Source organism: Euleptes europaea, chromosome 14, assembly GCF_029931775.1.
Source record: "Euleptes europaea isolate rEulEur1 chromosome 14, rEulEur1.hap1, whole genome shotgun sequence".
NCBI classification, from domain to species: domain Eukaryota; kingdom Metazoa; phylum Chordata; class Lepidosauria; order Squamata; family Sphaerodactylidae; genus Euleptes; species Euleptes europaea.
The window spans coordinates 29333769-29356699 of NC_079325.1; the positions used below are offsets into that span (position 1 = coordinate 29333769).

Consider the following 22931-nt stretch of genomic DNA (forward strand, 5'->3'; position numbering starts at 1 on the left):
GTAAAATATAAATATTTGGAACAGTGCCAGTTAGGATTGCTTAGCTGCCTCTGGGTGTATATATACAGTGAAACCCCTATATGTGAAACTATTACATGACACAATCAATACATAGTTTTCTCTCTGAGTATCCCTTATCAGGACATCCTATAACCGGACTGAGGTGAAAACTGGACCCTTCAAGCTGGCATGCAGGCAGAGCCGTGCTGCCCAGGCTCTCCTGACTTCTGAGAGGTCTGGCGGTGCAGATCTGACTCGAAGCCATGCCACTCAGCCTTTCCGAAGTCTGGAGAGGCCGGGTGGCATGGCTACTAGTCAGATCAAATTTCAACTGAGGTGGGGAGGGAAGCTAAACTGAAGTCTAGGCTCACTCACAGCACTCTCAGACATCAGTTTAGTTTCCTTCCCCACCACAGTTGAACTTCAGTTCCAAAATACGGACAAATCCAAAATACGGACCACTTCTGGTCCCAAGCTGTCCAGATGTGGGATACTCAACCTGTACTGCATAGTATGCAGTATTCTTGTCAAGCTTGCTGAGAATATGAAAGTCAGTGCACTGTATTTACACTGCTTGAACTTTTTTTATATAACAGGATACTGGGGAGCAAATTGCCATTAAACAGTGCCGCCAGGAGCTCAGTCCTCGCAACAGAGAAAGATGGTGTCTGGAAATACAGATAATGAAACGGTGAGTAGTGTGCTTGCACTGGAAAACTTGTGGCTTTTGTGTGTTTTATGTAAAGTAGCATCAGGATAGTAATCTTATTGGATTGAAGATGTATTTATTTAGCATGCCCCATCTTGTGGATTGAGAAGAATCACAGCTGTTAAGCATTTATACATTAAACAGCATAAATAAACAAAGAGGGACTGGGCTCATGTCATGTCTCTGTAATAATAATAATTGTGTGCTGTGATGTCACAACTGACTCATGGTGACCACAGGACCATGGGGTTTTCAAGGCAAGAGGTGACCATTGTCTTCCTCTTCATAGCAACCCCAGTCTTGGTTGTCTCCTATCCATAGGGTTGCCAACTGCCAGGCAGTAACAGGAGATCTCCTGCTAATTCAACTGATCTTCAGCCAATAGAGATCAGATCGCCTGGAGAAAAATGGCTGCTTTGGCAATTGAACTCTATGTCATTGAAGTCCCTCCCCTCCCCAAACCCTGCCCTCCTCAGGCTCCACCCCAAAAATCTCCCTCCGGTGGTGAAGAGGGACCTTTCAACCCTACCTATCCAAGTATTAACTACGGATGACCCTGCTTAGCTTTCACACTCCGATAAGATGAGGCTAGTCAGTGCTATTGATGCTGCAAATGTCCATGTATCTCTTTTGTTATTTCTCTTAAAACAGTCAAAATACATAGTAGCTTAACTTGCTGGCAGGAATTGTTAGTCATCTGGGTGCCATCAAAAGCAATACAAGCTGCATGAAATAATTGCTTTGAGGCTTGGCCTTCAGGCTTCTGTGTTCCACAAGCTAATCTGGGCATGAAACCATTTTTAAATACGGCATGGTCACCAAGCAAGCTAGTAAACTGTTGTATAAAACTTGGGTGCAGAATTTATAACCTTAGGCAGAACTCTTAATTTTAGAGTAGTTTGTTTTATAGAGAAGTAGGCAGAAATAGTAAATAAATTTTTTGGCTGATTTGTCTTTGCTTATTTTTTTAGGAGAAACCAGTAGGGCCTCCAAACTTTCACATTCCCAGATTCTTTTGTTCAGCCTACTTCACATAGTCTGAAATGACAGTCCCCAACAGTCTCCAGGGCCTGGAGTAGCCCTTCTGTCTTCTATGCATCTATCATAAAATAGTATTAACTAAGAGAGGGAGGAGGAGCTACTGGCCCCACTTCTTATTGAACCCATATCATCTTACCTTGGTAACAAGAGCATATCTCACTGCTATCAAGGCCCCGAGTCAGAGCTGAGCAAATTGTGGATAACATCATGACGAGGTGTAGCAGTTAAGGTGTCTGACTAGGATCTGGGAAACCCAGGTTCGAATCTCCACTCTGCCATGGAAAATTGCTGGGTGACCTTGGGCAAGTCACACACTCTCAGCCTCGACCCTGGCAAGTATTTGGATGGGAAACCTCCAAGGAATACAAGGGGCGTGACACAGAGGTAGGCAATGGTAAACCACCTCTGAATGTCTGTTGCCTTAAAAACCCTATGGGGTCACCGTGAGTCAGCCATGACTTGATGGCAAAAAAAAAAACCCAAACTGGAGCTATATGCATATCCCAATTTACTAACATTTAATGTTTATAATACGATACCCAAGAGGGGAGGCAGAGCATGTTTAATCACCCTGTATTCAACAATCAGAATTAAACACAGGAGGTTAAGTGTACCCTCCTTAATTTTTATATTATAATGTTTGAAAGTAGTATTAATCTTTTTGGCATTATCATACTTCAGGGTTTTCAGACTGTAACTGTTTCTAAAGAGTGGAAGAAAAGGCGCAAGCACAGGCTGATAACAAATGTCCTGTTATAATTATGTTGCTTTCAAGCTGTGTTCTGGAGAATCAGTGGCAGACAGGCTTTCTTAATTGGAGTTTGCCTGCCCACTATGACATATTCAGGGCAAATGCTGGTGATAGCCCAACATAGCATCAACAAGCTGCATTAAGTTATATGCTTTGGAATATGCTCCAGATGTTCAGGGATCGCTCTGCAAACAGGTTAATGCAGAAATGTTCCCTGGATGGACAAAGCGTGAAAACCACTGCCTTGAATTAAAACAATGAAATATTACGTATTTACTCTACTTCCTTTCCTACAGACTAAATCACCCCAATGTGGTGGCTGCCCGTGATGTCCCAGAAGGGATGCAGAACCTTACCCCTAACGACTTGCCCCTGTTGGCTATGGAGTACTGCCAAGGAGGAGATCTTAGAAGAGTGAGTATTTTGAAGCGCACCACACATTAGGGAGAAGCGGGGAGACCAGGGGGGTCTAGTTGGACTTACCCAGACTGCTGTGTTTCCTTGGTGTAGTGCAGTGATTCTCAGTCTTTTTGTATCTTTTTGATTCTGCAGTATCTAAACCAGCTTGATAATTGCTGTGGCCTGCAGGAAAAAGCTATCCTCATCTTGCTGTCCGACATTGGTAAGTGACCGAGGCAGCCCCATCATGAGGCGAGAGAAGCAGTGGCCTCGGGCAGAGTGTTGTTGAGTGACATTAAAGGCAGAAGGCTGGAATACAGACAGCTCCGGTGCAAGGTCATTAGGCAGTGTGGGAATTTCTCCTGCATGAGCACTGCTGAAATGAATGAAATCTGTGTGGCAGCTCTTTTGCACAGCTTTCATTCTTTTCAGGGTGCCCCTGTTCATTCAGTATGCTCCTGGGGAGGGGCCGTGGCTCAGTGGTAGAGCATCTGTTTGGCCCAGGTTCAATCCCCGGCATCTCCAGTTAAAGGGACTAGGCAAGTAGGTGATGTAAAAGACCTCTGCCTGAGACCCTGGAGAGCCGCTGCCCATCTGAGTAGTCAGTACTGACTTTGATGGACCAAGGGTCTAATTCAGTATAAGGTAGCTTCATGTGTTCATTAGTGTGGTGGATTTTCCACCCCGCCCTTGCAATATATGTAGGTGAAGTGAGAATTCGGACAAATCAAAGCGTTTCTGTCTTGTCCTTTGGCCTGACTAGGAGTTGGAAACTTGGCTAGAGCAACCTCTGAGTGCAAGACAGACCTTGTGGAGAAACAGCGAAAATGTGCTCTACTACTTTAGAGAGTACGGTAGTTAGCTAATAAACGTATGCCTAGAAAATGAGTCAATTCTTATGGTGCCAGGGTTCTCACTGTTATTATATAAACTTACATAGGCCACAGTACTCCAAAATTCAACAACAATACATATATTTCAAATATCTATATTCAGCAATAGTGCATATATTAAACCATTTTCAAACTCCTGTGTGATTCCCTTAGTGTGCATAAACCATAACCTATATACAAATCCTATGAACAATTGACTATGTAACCTGATACCATCTAGTAACAATCTTTGTACATCTATTTATGGCGTAATGCCTACACTTATTAATGATTCAGAAGTCAATGGTCCATAATGAAACTGACAGGCTGACCTGGCTACTCCAATTAAGACAAAAATATGTTTAAGCCAGGGTTAGGCAAACTTTTTTGAAAACCTGCAATGTCTAACTGTGAGAATGTTGATATGTTTGCAAACCAAAGATGGAGGAGGAAAAGATAGGGTGTGTACTTTGATAGCATACGGGCCACACTGGGAGCAATCTAGGGGAGGAGCTGTGGCTCAGTGGTAGAGCATCTGCTTGGCATGCAGAAGGTCCCAGGTTCAATCCCCAGCATCTCCAGTTAAAGGCACTAGGCAAATAGGTGATGTGAAAGACATGAGACCTTGGAGAGCCACTGCCAGTCTGAGTAGACAATACTGACTTTGATGGACCAAGGGTCCGATTCAGTACAAGGCATGTTCATGTGTTCGAGCTGAGCTTCAGGGGTGCTGCCAGTAGCTCAAGGACACCTCTCAGCTCCTTAGGCTGAGAATGGGCCCTGTGTGCCAAGCAAAATGATCTGGCATGCCACTGTTCAGCATACATACTGGATGTTCCTTGCCCTGTTTCTGTCCTCAGTTCTGGTGTTCTGGGCCTTTGTGTAGCTGCTTGACTTTTCTTCACTGCCTTTTGTCATGCACTGGCAGTGGAGTGCAGAAATTGAATTGATGCTAACAGGTTATGATCATTTGGCTGATAACAGTTCTCTCTCTTACCCCCCCCAACCCCCTCCCTTCCCAGCTTCTGCTCTCAGATACCTTCATGAGAACAGAATCATCCACAGAGACTTGAAACCAGAGAACATTGTTCTGCAACAAGGAAATGGGAGGGTGAGTGGTGCACTGAGACTCTCCCTGGAGTCATCTGGGACTGTCACAAAGTACAGGATGTAGGGCAGAACTACATCCCCCGCAGGTCAAATAGCATTTGGGAAGACTCAGTGGGTGGGTTTTGTTCATGCTTGTCTCAGATTGCGAACCAAAACAAATGTGATGGATCACAGATCTCCATCAATCTATTAAAGGTAAATTGCATGCATGCATACAGCCCCGACTCAGATTGAGGTGGCATGGGAAGGGAAAGGGGAATTTAACTCTTCAACACTCCACTTGGTTTAACAGACTGAAACAAAGCTGTCCAGTGGTGCAAGGTACCCAGTTTCGATTAGCAAAACCAGCCAAGACTGAAGGGTTAAATCCTTTCTTATTTTTTCACATGTCCCCAATACAAATTGCAAGTTCATGTTCAATTTTCCTTTAACAGACTGATTGATGATCTCTATCACATTTGTTTTGGCCATGACTGATTTACCATCTTTAGTCTGAAGGAGTTATGAGGTGAAAGGCGCAGGCTACACATTTCCCCTTATAACTGCAATAAAAAGGCTACAGACTTAACCCTTTTTTTAAAAAAAAGTGAAAGCTTTTTGTAGCAATATATTGTTATAATATTATAATGCTACACAGCGCATTCCTGAGAGGAATGCCCATGCCAGGCGTTGGAGGCAAACTAGCGGCGTTGCCTCCTAAAGAGGTTTCGGCTGCCCAGTGCCAAAAACCTGTGCAACCCTCATGCAAAATAAAAAGGGGCGTTCCCGAGCTGAAAGTGCCACAGCCAGTGCTGTTACGCCCCGGGAACATCTTCCGGGGCGCTGGAACACCGCCCGGCTCACCGATGAGGCCTGTGCCAGCGGCCAGAGGCCAGCGGTCATCATCGGCGGTCAGGGAGCAGTGCCCGGCCCTGCACCCCGGCGCTGGGGCCACTAACGCTGGCGTGTCTGCCTCCTAAGGGCTTTGGGCCCAATTCTCAGGAATGGGCCCATAGTGTTCTAGAAATTCCCATTCTTTTTTTTTTAAGCCATCTGGTGGAAGGTGAAGAAATGTTGGCCTCAGGAGGCTGATGCAAGGAAACTGCTGGGAACACTCTTGTGTGGAGGTTCCATTGCCACTGTGAGTGCCTCCGCGTTCACACCAGCAATGAGAGCTACACAGAGAATAGTCTGTGTGGAAGTGGCCACGTTCTTTTTTCCCCTCCAAGCCAACTTAACATGCTCACATAACTTTTGTCTCTGTGCTTTCTCTCAGCTAATACACAAGATCATTGATTTGGGATATGCCAAAGAGCTGGATCAAGGCAGCCTTTGCACTTCTTTTGTTGGTACACTGCAGTACCTGGTAAGAACTCTACCTGTGTGTGTGTGTGTGTGTGTGTGTATGTGTGTGTGTGTGTATGTGTGCGAGAGAAAGTGTTGTCAGGATTCAGGTAAAGCCATGGGCCTGCTTCAACAAACAAAGTGGGTGCTGTGTTGATAGCAACGAAAAAGTAGGTGTTTCACCTGTACAGTATGATCTTTGCCTACCTGGATATGAACAAGGCCCATCTAGCATAGTGTTTTATCGCCCAGAGTGGCTAGCCTTATGCTTCCGGCAGGGTCATGAACAAAGCATGATGGCAATTTCTTCCCTTTTTCCTTGTTTGCCTACAGTATATGGTATTCAGAGGTATGCTGTCTTTGTACAGACCGATTCCATTCAGCTACCTTCCAAGAACTTGTCTAATCATTTTTAAAATATCGTCAAAGCTAGAAGCCGTCACTAAGTCTTGTGGTTGTAAATTCTTTTAATTACATATTGTTCAAAGAAGCAGTTCCTTCTGTTAGTCCTGAATTTATCCATGTAAGAAAAAGCTTTTGATTGTCACTTTTACATTGTTTTGGCATAAAAGGGGCTGAGGGGAGGCCCCCCTGGAGTTCTGCCTGGCTTACAGTGAACCTTTCTCCTCCGAGGCAAGGGCATCTTATGATTGGGTGTTTTTCCGCTGCTTCCAGGAGGCAGGACCAAAGGAAACTTCCTGTCTCCTTGGCGGGAAGACCGCCCACTATCCTCAGTCTTTGTCCTGCCTTGTTCCGGAGAGCAGCGACCTCATTTAGCTCTAGCTTATTTCCTAAAAAAAAAAAAAAAAATTCCCATCATGGCAACCCTCAGGCAGGAATCTATCCAAGTTCACCCTTACTTGGACGATATCCTGATATGCGCACAATCTCGCCACCAGTCCCTGGTGGATACCGCGAGAGTGGCACAAATCCTTCAGGAGCATGGATACGTCCTCAACTTGGAGAAGAGCTCACTGGAACCCTCCCAGAACATCATCCACCTCGGAGTCCAGATAAACTCAACCACGAACAGCCTTTCCCTGCCACCGAAAAGAATCCACAAGATAATCACCTTAGCCAGAGCCACTATACTGAACAAAAGATCCAGTCTAAAGGCGCTTACAAAACTCATGGGTCACATGGTCTCATGCATAAACATCGTTCCATGGGCAAGGTTCCACCTCCGTCCACTCCAGTGGCTGCTCCGGCCTTTTCAAAGCCACATCACCCGCAAGACACACAAACTAATCCAACTGCCATTCTCTGTGAAACACAGCCTCCAGTGGTGGACCAACCCATCCAATCTGGGCAAGGCTCTGAAATACCTCCACGACGATCCGCTTCAAGTGTTCACGGACGCCAGTCTAGAAGGTTGGGGAGCGACCCTCAACTCCAAGGTAGCGCAAGGTCGTTGGTCACCACAGGAGAAGAAGCTCCACATCAACCTTCTGGAGCTACGGGCGGTTCGGCTAGCCTTGCGGGCGTTCTCAAGGGACATTCAACACCATCACGTCCTTGTGCGCTCGGACAACATGACCACGAAGGCGTATATCAACAAGCAGGGAGGGACCAGGTCCTCGGCCCTTCACCAGGAGACGTCCTTGATTTTCAAGTGGACACAGGCCAATGTGCAATCCTTAAAGGCGGAGCACATCAGCGGAGTCCTGAACACACAAGCGGACTGGCTAAGTCGACAGACAGTGGAAGAGGGAGAGTGGTCCTTAGACCAGATGACCTTCCAGGCCATCACAGACAGGTTCGGCCAACCCGTAATAGATCTCTTCGCATCCGCTTACAACCACAAGACCCCTCGGTTCTTTTCCAGGTACTTCCACCCAAGGGCAGAGGGAACAGATGCCCTTCTCCTTCCCTGGCCTCAAGGACTGCTGTTCGCCTTCCCACCGATCCCAATTCTTCCCAGAGTCCTGCGCAAGATTCGACAGGAGAAGGCCACGGTCCTTCTAGTGGCCCCCTTTTGGCCACGCAGACCCTGGTTCGCGACACTCCGCAGTCTCTCCATCCAGGAGCCCTGGAGGATTCCAACCTCTCCAATCATGCTTCAGCAGGGCCCTCTGACCCATCCAAAGCCCCAGTGGTTCTGTTTGACTGCTTGGCTCTTGAGCGCTCAAGACTCCTAGCACGCGGATACTCACAAGAGGTGGTGGGTACCATCCTAGAAGCTCGCAAGCCTTCGACACGGCGAATATATACTGCATCCTGGAAGGCCTTCGTCAGATGGGGACAGAGAAAGAAAGTTAATCCCTTAAATCCAGGAGTTAGCAAGATACTGGAATTCCTACAGGAGGGCGTAAGGATGAAGTTATCAGCCTCAACCCTCAAGCGTCAAATCGCAGCCATCTCCACAGTCGTCCCTTCTGTAGAGGGCGTTCCGACCTCTCAACACAGGGACATATCTGCCTTCCTGAAAGGTGTCACACACATGCGTCCTCCGACCATCCACCGCTTCCCCACTTGGAAGCTGAACCTGGTCTTAAAGGCTCTCACCTCAACTCCATTCGAGCCTCTGCGGAAGATACCCCTCCAGTTCCTTCGGATGAAGGTTCTATTTTTAACGGCTATCACCTCGGCCCGCAGAGTCTCGGAACTCAGAGCTCTCTCGATCCACAAGGGACTTTGTACATTCCATAAAGATAAGGTCATTCTGCGGTTGGACCCAGCCTTCCTTCCAAAAGTAAATTCCTCCTTCCACAGAGCCCAAGACATCTCCCTGCCATCGTTCTGTCCGAAACCTTCTTGTCAGGCCGAAAAATCATGGCACACACTGGATCTTCGCAGAGCTATCCGCATCTACATCGATAGGACAGAAGAGTTCCGGAAGTCTGACTCGATGTTCATCAATCTCTCCAACCCCAACAAAGGGTTAAGAATGTCGTCTGCCTCCATAAGCTACACTCTGCGTAGGTGCATCATAGAAGCCTACAAAGCTGCTAAGGTCACTCCTCCAGAAGGGATCACCGCTCACTCCCTTCGCAGTTCGGCAACCTCAGCGGCGTTCAACCAACAGGCTCCAGTCGACGAAATTTGCCGAGCGGCCACCTGGTCTACTATTAATACATTCATCAAGCACTATAGAATTAACACCTGGTCATCTGCTCAGGCGGCTTTTGGACGCAGGGTCCTTCAACACGTGCTGGAAGAGAACTAACCCACCCTCTCTGGGAGCTCTAGAAGGTCCCAATCATAAGATGCCCTTGCCTCGGGGGAGAAGGATGCCTTGGTACTTACCGTGAAGGCTCTTTCTCTTCCAAGGCGAAGGGCATCTGGCCCACCCGGATGGAATATCTACTCGCAGACCAGGTAGCTCCTCGTTCCATTGATCAATAGACCAAGGAATACATGACGCTCACTCAGCTAACACCTGCCTTGTTAGCACTCAATCAGTGCATATGGACCTATAGTTCTCAAGTTTTTTCCGCCCGTTTGGCGGCACAGTTACCATTTAACCCTCCGGGGTCATTTAGGTTCACTGTTCAATGTTTTAAACACTCCTGTTTCCTCCCTTACATGTGTTCTGTTCTCAGTTTTTGTTTAGCACTTCTCTAGGAGCTTGGCAAGCCAGTAACTGAGGATAGTGGGCGGTCTTCCCGCCAAGGAGACAGGAAGTTTCCTTTGGTCCTGCCTCCTGGAAGCAGCGGGAAAACACCCAATCATAAGATGCCCTTCGCCTCGGAAGAGAAAGAGCCTTCGCGGTAAGTACCAAGGCATCCTTTAGGGAAATGAGGAGCTTGACCTAGTCTTTTTCTGGTTCTCGATATTCTAGGCACCAGAACTGCTGGAACAGCTGAAGTACACGGTGACGGTCGATTATTGGAGCTTTGGCACACTGACGTTCGAGTGCATAACAGGCTTTCGACCTTTTCTGCCCAATTGGCAACCAGTGCAGTGGTGAGTAATTCAAGGAGACTCAAACCTTATCGCCTGTAACAGGAGAACAGAAAAAATGGTGGTCAGTAGTTGTTTGGGGTGACCAAGAGGAGGGAAGGAGTTAGTGCTGTCCATAGGCTTGGGATGGATTATAATAAATGAATTGCTTCAAGAATTTAGTCACTGACTCCCCCCTTCAAGCTTAAGAAGAGGAATGAAGAAAAATTGAGCTGGCATGATTTTCAGGAAGATAACTCATTTTGGGGTGATATTTAGTGTGAGGGATTACAGTGAGGGGAAAAAGTATTTGATCCTCTGCTGAATTTGCCCGTTTGCCCTCTGACGAAGAAATGACCAGTCCATAATTTTAATGGTAGGTTTATTGTAGTTGTGAGAGACAGAACAACAACAGGAAAACCCCCAGAAATCCAGAAGACAAAAGCCAGAGATTGATGTGCATTATAATGAGTTAAATAAGTATTTGATCCCCTATCAACCAGCCAGATTAGGGTTAGGGATAGGGTTCTGCTGTCGACAGAAGCAATCAATCCATCAGATTCCAAACTAGCCACCATGGCCAAGACCAAAGAGCTGTCCAAGGATGTCAAGGACAAGATTGTAGACCTGCACAAGGCTGGACTGGGCTACAAGACTATTGCCAAGCAGCTTGGTGAAAAGGTGACAACCCTAACCCTAACTGTCAACCTCCCTCGGTCTGGGGCTCCATGCAAGATCTCATCTCGTGGAGTTGCACTGATCATGAGAACGGTGATGAAGCAGCCCAGAACTACACGGGGGGAACTTGTCAATGATCTCAGGGCAGCTGGGCCATAGTCACCATGAAAACAGTTGGTAACATACTACGCCGTGAAGGACTGAGATCTTGCAGAGCCCGCAAGGTCCCCTTGCTCAAGACAGCACATGTACAGGCCCGTCTGCAGTTTGCCAATGCACATCTGAATGACCCAGAGGAGAACTGGGTGAAAGTGTTGTGGTCAGATGAGACCAAAATCGAGCTCTTTGGCATCAACTCAACTCGCTGTGTTTGGAGGAGGAGGAATGCTTCCTGCGACCCCAAGAACACCATCCCCACCATCAAACATGGAGGGGGACATATTATGCTTTGGGGGTGTTTTTCTGCTAAGGGGACAGGACACCTTCACCGCATCGAAGGGACGATGGACGGGACCATGTATCGTGAAATCTTGGGTAAGCACTTCCTTCCCTCAGCCAGGGCATTGAAAATGGGTCGAGGATGGGTATTCCAGCATGACAATGACCCAAAACACACGGCCAAGGCAACAAAGGAGTTGTTCAAGAAGAAGCACATTAAGGTCCTGGAGTGGCCTAGCCAGTCTCCAGACCTTAATCCCATCGAAAATCTGTGGAGGGAGCTGAAGGTTCGAGTAGCTACACATCAGCCTCGAAATCTTACTGACTTGGAGAGGATCTGCAAAGAGGAGTGGGACAAAATACCTCCAGAGATGTGTGCAAACCTGGTGGCCACCTACAAGAAACGTCTGACCTCTGTAATTGCCAACAAGGGTTTTGCCACAAAGTACTAAGTCATCTTTTGCAAAGGGATCAAATACTTATTTCACTCATTATAATGCACATCAATCTCTGACTTTTGTCTTCTGGGTTTCTGGGGTTTTTCCTGTTGTTATTCTGTCTCTCACAGCTACAATAAACCTACCATTAAAATTATGGACTGGTCATTTCTTTATCAGAGGGCAAACTGGCAAATTTAGCAGGGGATCAAATACTTTTTTCCCTCACTGTATATTTCTTGTTGCTACAGTAGTTGTCTCCTTGATAGTTGACTTGCAGCTTAATCTTATGGCTCCTTGTTATTACTGCTTTTATTTGTACAGGATGCATGTTTATAATTAACCATTTATTGTTTGGGGTGTTTATGGTTGCTACATTTTGTAACTTAGTTGGTGTCAAACCTGTGCCTAAGTTGTGCCAATAAAGACTACAGATGTGGCTCACACTATACGATGTTCCTCCATGAAAAAAATCACACACACAAAAGGCTGGGATGTAGGGCTGTTGAAAAAAAAATTCGGTAAAATTTGGATTCAGCAAAATTTGGCCCGTTTTTATTCGGGAAATGCTGAAGTCCGAACTCCCCCGCTTCGGGTCCGTGCAATTCGGCATGAGGTCCGGAGTTCGGGGAAAAATTCGGCCGAATAAAGCCATTAAAATCACAACCGCACCTTTCTGCGGCTCCGGGGGGATTTTTGGGGGTAGACTTTCAGCGTAGCTTCAAAGGACCCTTCTTGCAATAACCCCCAAGTTTTGTAAAGATTGGATCAGCGGGGGCTGAGATATGGGCCCCGAAAGGGGTCCCCCCTCCTTAATGTGCATTTGCAATTAGCAGAGCTTGCCGCCCACTCAAAGCTCCCAGCCCTGACAAACAGCTGAGCTGTGGGGAGCAAGGGCAGAGCAGGTGCAAAGAAGTTTGCAAACCATGCAAAGCAACACAACCATGCAAACCATCACGTTTGCAACCATGCAAAGCAACACCTGACGCCTGAGAGTTTGCAAACCATGGAAAGGGACAGAAGAAGTTTGCAAACCATGCAAAGCAACACAACTATGCAAAGCAATGCGTTTGCAACCATGCAAAGCAACACCTGACGCCTGGGAGTTTGCAAACCATGGAAAGGGACAGAGGCATGCTAGCTAAGCATAAGGAGCAGGAGGGGGGTGGAATTTCCCCTTTTGCATCGGACTCGGGACCAGGAAAATGCATTCTTTAAGTCACAATTTGAAAACAATTTTTGAGCAAGCATCAAAATAGACCTAACCGATCTTATGAATGAGGGAAAACCTGAGGACACACAACTGAAGCCCCCCCCCCTCAAACCAGGGAGAGAGAGACTCGAGGGGGCACATACCCCCAGACAGAACGGGCTTCCCTCCCACCCACAGAAACCTCTCCCTCCCCCCACACACACAGACTCTGCTTCCCCCCCCCACACACACACACAGGAGAAAAATTATAGATTAAAGCCCCAAAAGGGGTCTTACTGTGGATGTCTTCTGTTCCATCAGGAGGGACTTGGAGGACTGGGTAATCCAATACGGTTCCATTTAAGCACGGGAGGTTTTGCCTTGGATTTGCCGCTGTCGAAATGCACACAGGATCGGCTGATCCCATTCATCCCAATAGGGAAAGGGGGAGGGCATATCTCAGCCCCCGTTGATCCAATTTTTACAAAACTTGGGGATTCTTTCAAGAAGGCTCCTCTGAAGCTACGCTGAAAGTTTGGGGGCTGTACCCCAAAAATGCCACCCCTGCAGCCACGGAAAGGAGCGAATGTGTGCTGTAAATGGAATAAAAATGCACATTAAGGGGGGGCTTTCGGGGCCCATATCTCAGCCCCCGCTGATCCAATCTTTACAAAACTTGGGGATTCTTGCAAGAAGGCTCATCTGAAGCTACGCTGAAAGTTTGGGGGCTGTACCCCAAAAAATGCACCCCCTGCAGCCACGGAAAGGAGTGAATGTGCAAAAGCACCCCCCCACGGGGATTTCTCTCTCACACAAACAGATACTCTCTCTTTCTCTCCCCGGCTGGGCCGCGCAGCAGCTGGGCTCATGCACTCAATCGCGACTGATTGGCCAGAAGAAGACCCAGCTTGGCCACCAATTGGCCAGTGGAGAATGCTTCTTACTAACTGATGGTTATGCTGCTGCACCGAACCCTGAATTTGCCGGATTTATTCACCGAACACCCCGAACTCGCTGAATTCGGCTCCCCGTTTTCCCTCCTTTTTTGAGTTCGGTTCCATCCGAACTAAAAACTGCCGAATCAAGGGAAATTCGGCTGTTTTTTGGTTCGGGATGAACCGAATCGACAACCCTACTGGGATGTTTCTGTTTGACACCCCCCCTTTTTCAGGGGTACAACCTAAGTGAGATCCAGCCCTCATCCTTGGGTCCTTTGGAGACAGTTTGCTGTGAACTTTAGTGCAGAAGTGTGACAGAGACCCTAAAACCTTACTAGGGCTCAAGAATGCCACCTAGAGCATCTGGGATCTTGGACCCCCTGCGGGTTTACATTAGAATAATCCATTGATTTCTAGGTGACACTCTTGAGCCCTAGTAAGGTTTTAGGGTTTCTAGCACAAAAAGGTACCACGTCGATACCTTTACTTCCTATATTTTGACTGATTGCTGGCTGAGAAGGTAGGAATATAGGATGGGACAGAAGTTAGGTCCTTCCCTTGGCTCCTGAGGAGGTGCAAATGTTGATGATGAGTGTTTGAGCAAAAAGGGTATTTTGGAGGCTTGGTAAAACCCTTGTACTTGGGGTATCCTTTGTAGCTTTGTTTGCAGGAGGAAAGACCTGAGTGGTATCAGTTGAGGTGCAGCACAAGTTACAATGTGTTCTTCCTGGAGTTTAACAATTCAAGTTTACTAAGGATTGTGGAAATAGGGTGGCAGGGAAGGAGGATTTGTTACAGCAAAAGTAAAGAAGCGCCATGTGGCACCTTTAAAACTAATAGATTTGTTGTGGCACTTACTGTTGTGAATTAGCGCCTGACTCATCAATATTTAAATTGCTTTTCTCAGCTGACAGAAATATACACCTGGGTACAGGAGGGGGAACTGTAAACATTAGGACTCAAGGTCCATGAAATGTGAGAGGTCTGTGCCATTTCTACACAAAGTCCATTATAGGAGCTAAGAAGGCTTTATTATCACTCGTTACTACTCTTGTGAGTGAGTCATTCTGTTCTTATCTGACAGACATTTTGGGTAATGCGTGGTAATGCCACAAACCTACAGTAGCCATTTCATTTCATGGCTCCCCACAAGGTTTACCTTCTATCCATGTATACAGCTGCCTTCTGAGAATAAAACCTCTGACATTTGCAAAGCAGTCTCTAGTTCACAAAAGCTTATGCTACAATCTTATTATTCCTGTACTTTTCCCATGCCACTGGCATTGTGGTTTCCATCTCTTCTCCCCCGCCCATTTTTTTTTCTGGTTGGCTTCTATTCCCCAATGCTCTCCCGTTTTCACTGCCCAACACTGGGAGAGCTCTTCCTATAAATGTGGTAACATCTGCGCTATTGGAAGACTGAAGGTTTATTAGATGGTTTATTGGTTTTTAGATTTATATTATTTAAGGATGGAATATTTTAAACGGCTCTATTTTATATTTGTTGCTAGCCACCCTGAGTCCCACTGTGGTGGGGGGCGGGGGGCGGGATATAAATCAAAAGAATATAGATAGAAATTGAAAGAATTAATTAATTTTTAGCATACGAGAAGACTTTCCCTGGGAAAAAAGAGACCCTTAAATTTACCTTGATTCTTCTAGGCATACAAAAGTGAGGCAGAAAAGTGAACTGGATATTGTTGTCTATGAAGATTTGACTGGAGAAGTGAAGTTTTCTAGCAAATTGCCACAGCCCAATAATCTGAACTGGTAAGGAAATATCTAGAGTGTAAAAAAGCTAGTTGCTTCTTCTATAGATTGTCTGGGCTATCAGTGTCTCTGGTTCTGCACCCCCACCCCAATTATGAAATGACAATCATTTATGCAAACATTCAGTATTTTTTCTTTGTTTACTTTATGGAAGTTAAATCTAGGTTAGGGAAAACTAGAGGATGTAATTGATTTTTTAAAGTCTTATTTGCACTGTGGAGTGGGTTTAAGCCAATTAATTAATTGCATTTTAATCCTACCCTTCTGGCAAGGAGAATGAAGTTTTATCTGTCAGTCCTTTTCCTTTATTCCATTCTTTATGCTTGTGGACCAACAGGTCATAAGCAAAACAAATTCAATACATTCCATAATACATAAATAACCAAACATACAAAAATATAATATCTTAACAGTACAGTAAAAAAGAGGTATCATTAAAAACCATAGATAAAATTTTTGCCACAGCAAGGGTTACATTTGGGTCAGCCAATCAGCCAATAACTTTGCAACTATATCTTGCTTTAGGGCAGGTCCCCACTTCTGAATGTATATTGTGATCCATTTGTCTCTGGCGAGATCATGCTTTTTACAATCTACAAAAAAATGCCAAACAGTGTCCAAACTCCCTGATCCATAATCACAAAGTCACTCGGAAAAGGGGACCCCTGAAAATCTGCCTGCTAACTCCCCCTATGGCAGTGCATTTAATCTGGCCTTGGAGAAAAGCATTCCGTATTTGGGGACAGTTAAAAAATTACAATAAGCAGGTATATCTGTCAGTCTACCATCACTTTTTCCTCACAGTAACCCTGTGAGGAAGATTAGGATGGCTGCACATCACGTTCCAGAACCAAGTTGTGACTTGGGTTTCCCACAACCAAACCCATCACTCTTATCACTGTGTCGTCATCATCATCGTTTTGTTGTTATTATTATAACTTCATTTCATAATATTGGAAAAAAGAAAGTCCTTTGCACTGAGGAGTCCATAGTCTATTTTTCTCCCATATAGGAGGAGACAGCGGAAAGGGGGGAATGGATGTGTCAGATAGTACCTTGTGGGTGTACAGTAAACGGAAGCCCCGGGGGATTGGGCAGCTGTATTGTGCACGCAAGCCCCTGCCTCCCACAGACATTTATATGCCGTCTGTGTATAAAAAGGAGGATGCTTGATTCGATCCACCATTTTTTAAGAATCCTTCTGGCACTGCTAGCCTCTCTTTTTCCCTCCTGCCCCCTTTTTCACGCATGTGTGTTTGCAGTGTGTTGGCCGGTCGACTGGAGAAATGGCTACAGATGATGCTCAAGTGGAACCCCCGGCAGAGAGGCACCGACCCCACTTATGGCCCCAATGGCTGCTTCAAGGCCTTGGATGACATCCTGAATATTAAAGTAAGTTCTGTTTGAAGGGAAGAGATAAGAGGTTCGGCATGTGGGGGGATGTATATCTAGTGACCAGATTCCAGATAGATTGATTTAAGATCTTTTAAACTTAATGGGTCAATTCATCAATAATGTATTGTTCATTAAACAATATTAATTGTGGACAAAAATAGCCACATTTAAACAATAAACATATGCTTGAAGATATTATATGTATAGGCAGGAAGTATCAGTTGCTAATGGCGTTTTACCTAAAGATTTTCATACAGCACATTTTGTATGAATCCAGTTTTGTCTTTCACATGTTCCAAAAGAAGAGTTTTTCAGTGTTCCCCAAAATTTTATTTCGGGAGGTGGGGGGGAGAGGTCGTCTGGGGGTAGAATCTTTTTCAGATTTTCCTTTTTTTTCTGTGCTTCTATCTCTAGACTGTATTGTCTTAGAACAAATGTGAGAGAAATTTTCTGCATCCTTGTACTAAAATTTCTGTCTATTTAAAGCTTGTGTGTCAGTCACAGAAATGGTTTGCCTTGAAAAAAGAATTATCTGGACACAAAAGGCCCTATTCCTGCCTGTAGTCATTCTGGCAGAGATAGCAAGAGGGTGGTTTTGCTAATGGGTGAGCTCCCCTTATTGCTTTCCTTCAGGAGTGGGTGAGGCATTCTGTGTACCGAATAATGCAGCTGATGGTTTTTGTTCCCTCCTGCCGTTTGTGCCTTTCCCTTTGCAGCTAGTTCATATCCTCAATATGGTAACGGGCGTCATTCACGTGTATTGTCTGGCAGAGGAAGAGACCTTGCAGAATGTGAAAGCCAGGATCCAGGCCGATACTGGCATCCCAGAGCAGGACCAAGAGTTGCTGCAAGAAGGGGGGTTAGCCTTGTTTCCTGAGAAACCAGACATTCAGTATCTTGCTGACAGCAAGGTAGGCTCAAGAACATTTTCCTCTAGTGGCACCAAATCACCTTCTGTTGCTGATGACGTATACTTGGCTGGACGGAACTTTCTCTTTCTTGTTTAACTTCAGAGTCCTTGACAGAATGTCAGTTTCAAAAGGAGAGAGTTCAAGGAATGGAGGGTGTTGGGCAGGGAGATCTCTCTTTGGTGGGAGGCGGCTTGGCTGAGAGATGGGTCAAGAACCTACTACACTGCTTGCTGAAAGAAAATATGGGAAACAGTGAAAAGGATTGAGACTGCAAAATAAAAGTAATAGATCCGGCCTATTATATTACAGATATTGCATTCTGTTTCCTGTGTGTTCCCTCTTAAGAATAGGGCACAGGAGAGAATTGTTTAGAGTGAGGAATGAGACCTATCCATTTGCCATTGGCCAGTCTGAGTCATTTAAATTGGACAAAATTATAGATGTGACCAAGTAATATGTCCATCACTGAGGTATACCACTGTAGTGGAATTAATGTTGTTTTTTCTTGCAGCTAAATGATGTTGCAGCTACTGATGCAGACCTCTTCTTCCTATTTGACAACAGAAAAGACACCTATGAGCCTCAGATCTCTCTGCGTCCTCATCCAGAAAGCATTAACTACATTCGTAAGGACATAAACGTCTGTTTCTGATTGTCATGAGGAAGAGCAATGAGCTATTCATGGTCCTGAAGTCTCAACCACATGGCAGCCATTTCCCCTGTCCCTGCAGCAGCTATTTTCTTCCCCTTCCACTGGGGAAGCTATTGAATATCATTACAGTAATACAGCATTTAACAATTTGTGTATCGAGTTCTCGGAATTCCCAGCTTTAATTTTTGGGTAAAGGAAGTCTCTAAGACCTTTTGTTGTAGAGATATAAGGGGAAGGGCATATCTCTACAACAAAAAGCGCTAGAGACTTGTAGAAAATGAAAGGTGGGAATTCAGAGAACCGGATACACAAATTGTTAAATTTGCTGTAATGATATTCAATAGCTGTTTTTTTTTTAACTGAAAAAGCCCTAGTGACCCAGTGGAGGAGAGCTGGCTACTACCGGGGGACTAGGGCAGTGTAGAAGCCTGCTTGCCGCTGCGCTGTATCAGCAGCCACAACAGCAACAGGGAAACCACACAAGCCAGTCCCTCTGTGGAAATCACCTTAGTCAGCTTGTGACTAAGAGATTTCAGCACACATTGCCCGTATATTTTCAAGCATATTTTTGCAGGACTAGAAACTTGCATTAAAAAACAAAAAAGGACCTGGGTATGAGGAAGGCCAAGAAGTGCAAGTAGTCCTGGCTTGTTGGTTGTGGTTGCCAACAAGGAGTGTTCAGGATTAGAATCTGATCTGACCATGAAAAGAATTCTACATAACTTCCAGCCAATCAGGTGACCTAGTTAGGGGCAAATCCAGGCCTGGGAAATCCTAAAGGAGCCCAGAAAAACTTAGTTGTAATTGCCTGGAAGCCAGTATTTGACAGTCAGCATTTAGCTTCACGTTCTCTGAGGATTCCCCCCCCAACACACACACATACACTTTTGGTCCAGCTCCCCAGCTGTTTTTGATGATAATCTTTCACCTCATTCTTCTGCAGTTCAGGATCCAAAGAAAAGCCTCTCTTTCTTCCAACTGCGCAAGGTGTGGGGTCAAGTCTGGCATTCGATCCAGAAGCTGAATCGCGACTTTAACCAACTTCAGCATGGTCAGCGAGCAGCCATGTACGTGATGGAGTTCCTTGTTGGAAGAGAGGGGCATACCTGAGCGGACAGAACTGGACTGGCAGCTCAACTATATTTTAGACAGACAATTGTGAACTCTGTAAACCCTCTTTGAATTCTCTGACAATAGAAACATAGGTTTTTATTTGCCTAATTGATTCTGTTGCTTATAAGAGGGAAGAGGGACCTAGCCAGTACGCTTCCTTGCCTGGGGCTGTGGCTCAGTGGTAGAGCATCTGCTTGGCATGCAGATCCCCGGCATCCCAGGTTCAATCCCTGGCATCTCCAGTTAAAGGGACTAGGCAGGTAGATGATGTGAAAGACCTCTGTCTGAGACCCTGGAGAGCCACTGCTGGTCTGAACAGACAATACTGACTTTGATGGACCAAGGGTCTGATTCAGTATAAGGCAGCTTCGTGTGTGTTCAAGTCCTGCTGAGTTGCCTTTTGGCCTCTGACATTTCAGAATACAGGAATTTTCAGGATACAGAAGTCTGTAACTGGCACCAAGTTCTGTGCTTATGTGGAGTGATCATAAGTATATGGCATACACACAGTTGAGAATGTGTCTCCTGATGCCTGTGGGACTAAAAGGACTACAAGACTAAGAAGTCTGGGGCTATCTTATTGTACTGACATTGTATGGGAATGGCTGTGGAAGCCAGATGTGGGAGAACATAGATGCATAGCACATGGCTTAGTAAGCTGTGAGTCTCTATGATGATTCACTCTTTTCTCCCTCCCTCCCTCCCTGGCCTTGCAGGAGGAACTTGCTGCGGCATAACAGCACCCTTTCCAAGATGAAGAACTCGATGGCTTCCCTGTCCCAGCAGCTGAAGGCAAAGCTGGACTTCTTCAAAACCAGCATCCAGATTGACTTGGAGAAGTACAACGAGCAAACCGAGTTTGGAATCAGTGAGTCTCACTCTGAGCAGACGTGGTAATGGGGCCCACATCTTGCCCCCATAAGCTCTCTTAAATCAGTTCTGCCGCCTCACCAGAAGACCTCTAGCTCTGGTTAGGCCTCACCTAGAGTACTGTGTTCAGTTTTGGGCACCGCAATTTAAGAAAGATGTAGACAAGCTGGAACGTGTCTAGGGGAGGACAACAAAGATGGTGAGGGGTCTGGAGACCGTCCTTTGAGGAAAAGTTGAAGGAGTTGGGTATGTTAGCCTGAAGAGGAGAAGACTGAGAGGTGATATGATAACCATCTTTAAGTACTTGTAGGGCTGTCATACAGAAGATAGTACCCAGTTGTATTCTGTTGCTCCAGAATGTCGGACCAGAACCAACGGGTTGAAATTAAATCAAAAGAATTTCTGTCTAGACATTAGGAAGAATTTTCTAATGGTTAGAGCAGTTCTTCTGTGGAACAGGCTTCATTGGGAGGTGGTAATTTCTCCTTCCCTGGAAGTTTTTAAGAAGAGGTTACATGGCCATCTGTCAGCAGTGCTGATTCTATGACCTTAAGCAGATGATGAGAGGGAGGGCATCTTGGCTATCTTCTGGGCATGGAGTAGGGGTCACTGGGGATGTGGGGGTGGGGAATTGTGAATTTCTTGCATTGTGCAGGGGGTTGGACTAGATGACTCTGGTGGTCCCTTCCAACTCTATGATTTTATAATGTGCATTTCCAGGAGACAGTTCCACAGCTGTGGGGTGGCAACAGGAAAGGCTTAGGCCCAGGCAGTAACGGATTATTCTTAAAAGTGAGGGGACTGCTAGGAGACCCTGTTTTGAAGACTGCAGCCACCGCCTGGGTTCAGGATGTGTGTGTGTTAAGTGCCGTCAAGTCGCTTCCGACTCATGGCGACCCTATGAATGAAAGTCCTCCAAAATGTCCCTAGAAGCTAAAATGACTAAACTGAGGCTATCGTATTTTGGTCACATCATGAGATGACAAGAGTCACTGGAAAAGACAGTCATGCTAGGAAAAGTTGAGGGCAGCAGGAAAAGAGGAAGACCCAACAAGAGATGGATTGACTCAAGGATGGATTGACTCAAGGATGTTCAGGATGTACTGTAGACTAAATGAGATTAGTATAGAGAGTGCTTGGTACAAAATTGTCGAGCGGCACCAAGTTACTGGAACAAAGGAGAAGAAATATAGGGCATTCCCCCTTTGTGTCTATCAAAGGCCACAGTTAATCAAATGTGCCTCGTTTAGGGCTGGAGTGATATTGGGACCCCTGTAAGGCAAAGAACAAAAGAAAAAACACAGAGGTCTTTATATTAACAAAATCAGAGATTAGATTCCTTAACTAGATAAAGAACTAATGGAAGCCAAATTATCAGGATAGTCATCACCAAACAATATTTGGCTGGCTCTACAATATGTGAGTCTGGTTTATCTACGTAATCAACAAACCATAACCAAATTCCCATAAGGGCCCCGTGCCTTCACTGACCTAAACTTCAATGGGAAAGCTTTTCCTAAAAATATATATGTCCCAAACCTTAGCCGGCATTGAACCTGAGGTGCAACCAATTGCTCAGAGAGGCTGTTGATCTTTTCCTTGGTCAGTGCAATCATATGCTGTAGTTTTTGCTGGACTGCAAGCAAGGGATTGCTGGTCTGAATATCCCCCCCATGCCAAAAGCCCTCCAAAGATGGCCTTCCCATCATTATTTTATTTCAAGAATACAACTAAGCACTACATACATGCAAATTTAGACCAACCATACATACTTTTGTTTTATGTTAGATAATACATAGTGCTAGTTACTGTTTTTGTCATTCATATAAACTCACGTTTACATGAAAACCAAACAAGAATATCTGTAGCATTGTGCAACTGTAAAAATCAATAGTTATTTGTAGCTTCCTATGCAAATAATCAAAAAAAGATTTTCGATTTGTTGAAAAGTCAGGCCACTTAGCATGACCATCTCTTAGCTGTGCCAGTTCAGAAGAAGAAGAGTTGGTTTTTATACTTGCTTTTCTCTAGCTTTTAAGGAGTCTCAAAGTGGCTTACAATCACCTCCATAACAGACATCTTGTGAGGTAGATGGGGCTGAGAGAGTTCTGAGAGAACTGTCACCCAGCAGGCTTCAAGTGGAGGAGTGGGGAATCAAACCCGGTTCTCCAGATTAGAGTCTGCCACTCTTAATCACTATACCATACTGACTGTCAGTTAGATTTGATAACTTTGCTACCTGCCATACTTTCAAAAGTCATTATTTTATGTTTAAATGTTTAGGACTTTCCCAACATTTGACTGCCCTTTCCTTTGTTATATTCTTGGACACACTAACATTCTGACAAAAAAAATCTCTAACCTTCCCCTTCCTAATGCAACCAGTAAAGGAGGCTTCACTGGCCCTTCAGCCTTAACTCTGTTAAAAATTAATTGCCAGCTGAGGCCCT

The 22931-nt window shown here is 45.5% G+C and overlaps 1 protein-coding gene across 1 annotated transcript in view; it reads left to right on the forward strand.

Annotated features, from left to right (window-relative positions):
- The window catches only part of IKBKB (inhibitor of nuclear factor kappa B kinase subunit beta), a 36198-nt gene that overhangs the window by 4199 nt on the left and 9068 nt on the right, over positions 1-22931 (forward strand). Inside the window, exons 2-13 of the mRNA XM_056859977.1 lie at positions 597-691; positions 2798-2915; positions 3054-3123; positions 4795-4883; positions 6138-6227; positions 9987-10111; positions 15433-15540; positions 16803-16932; positions 17652-17846; positions 18358-18472; positions 19442-19565; positions 20328-20479. Of these exons, the coding sequence (XP_056715955.1) occupies positions 597-691; positions 2798-2915; positions 3054-3123; positions 4795-4883; positions 6138-6227; positions 9987-10111; positions 15433-15540; positions 16803-16932; positions 17652-17846; positions 18358-18472; positions 19442-19565; positions 20328-20479 (1411 nt within the window). The remainder of the gene's footprint in view (positions 1-596; positions 692-2797; positions 2916-3053; positions 3124-4794; positions 4884-6137; positions 6228-9986; positions 10112-15432; positions 15541-16802; positions 16933-17651; positions 17847-18357; positions 18473-19441; positions 19566-20327; positions 20480-22931) is intronic.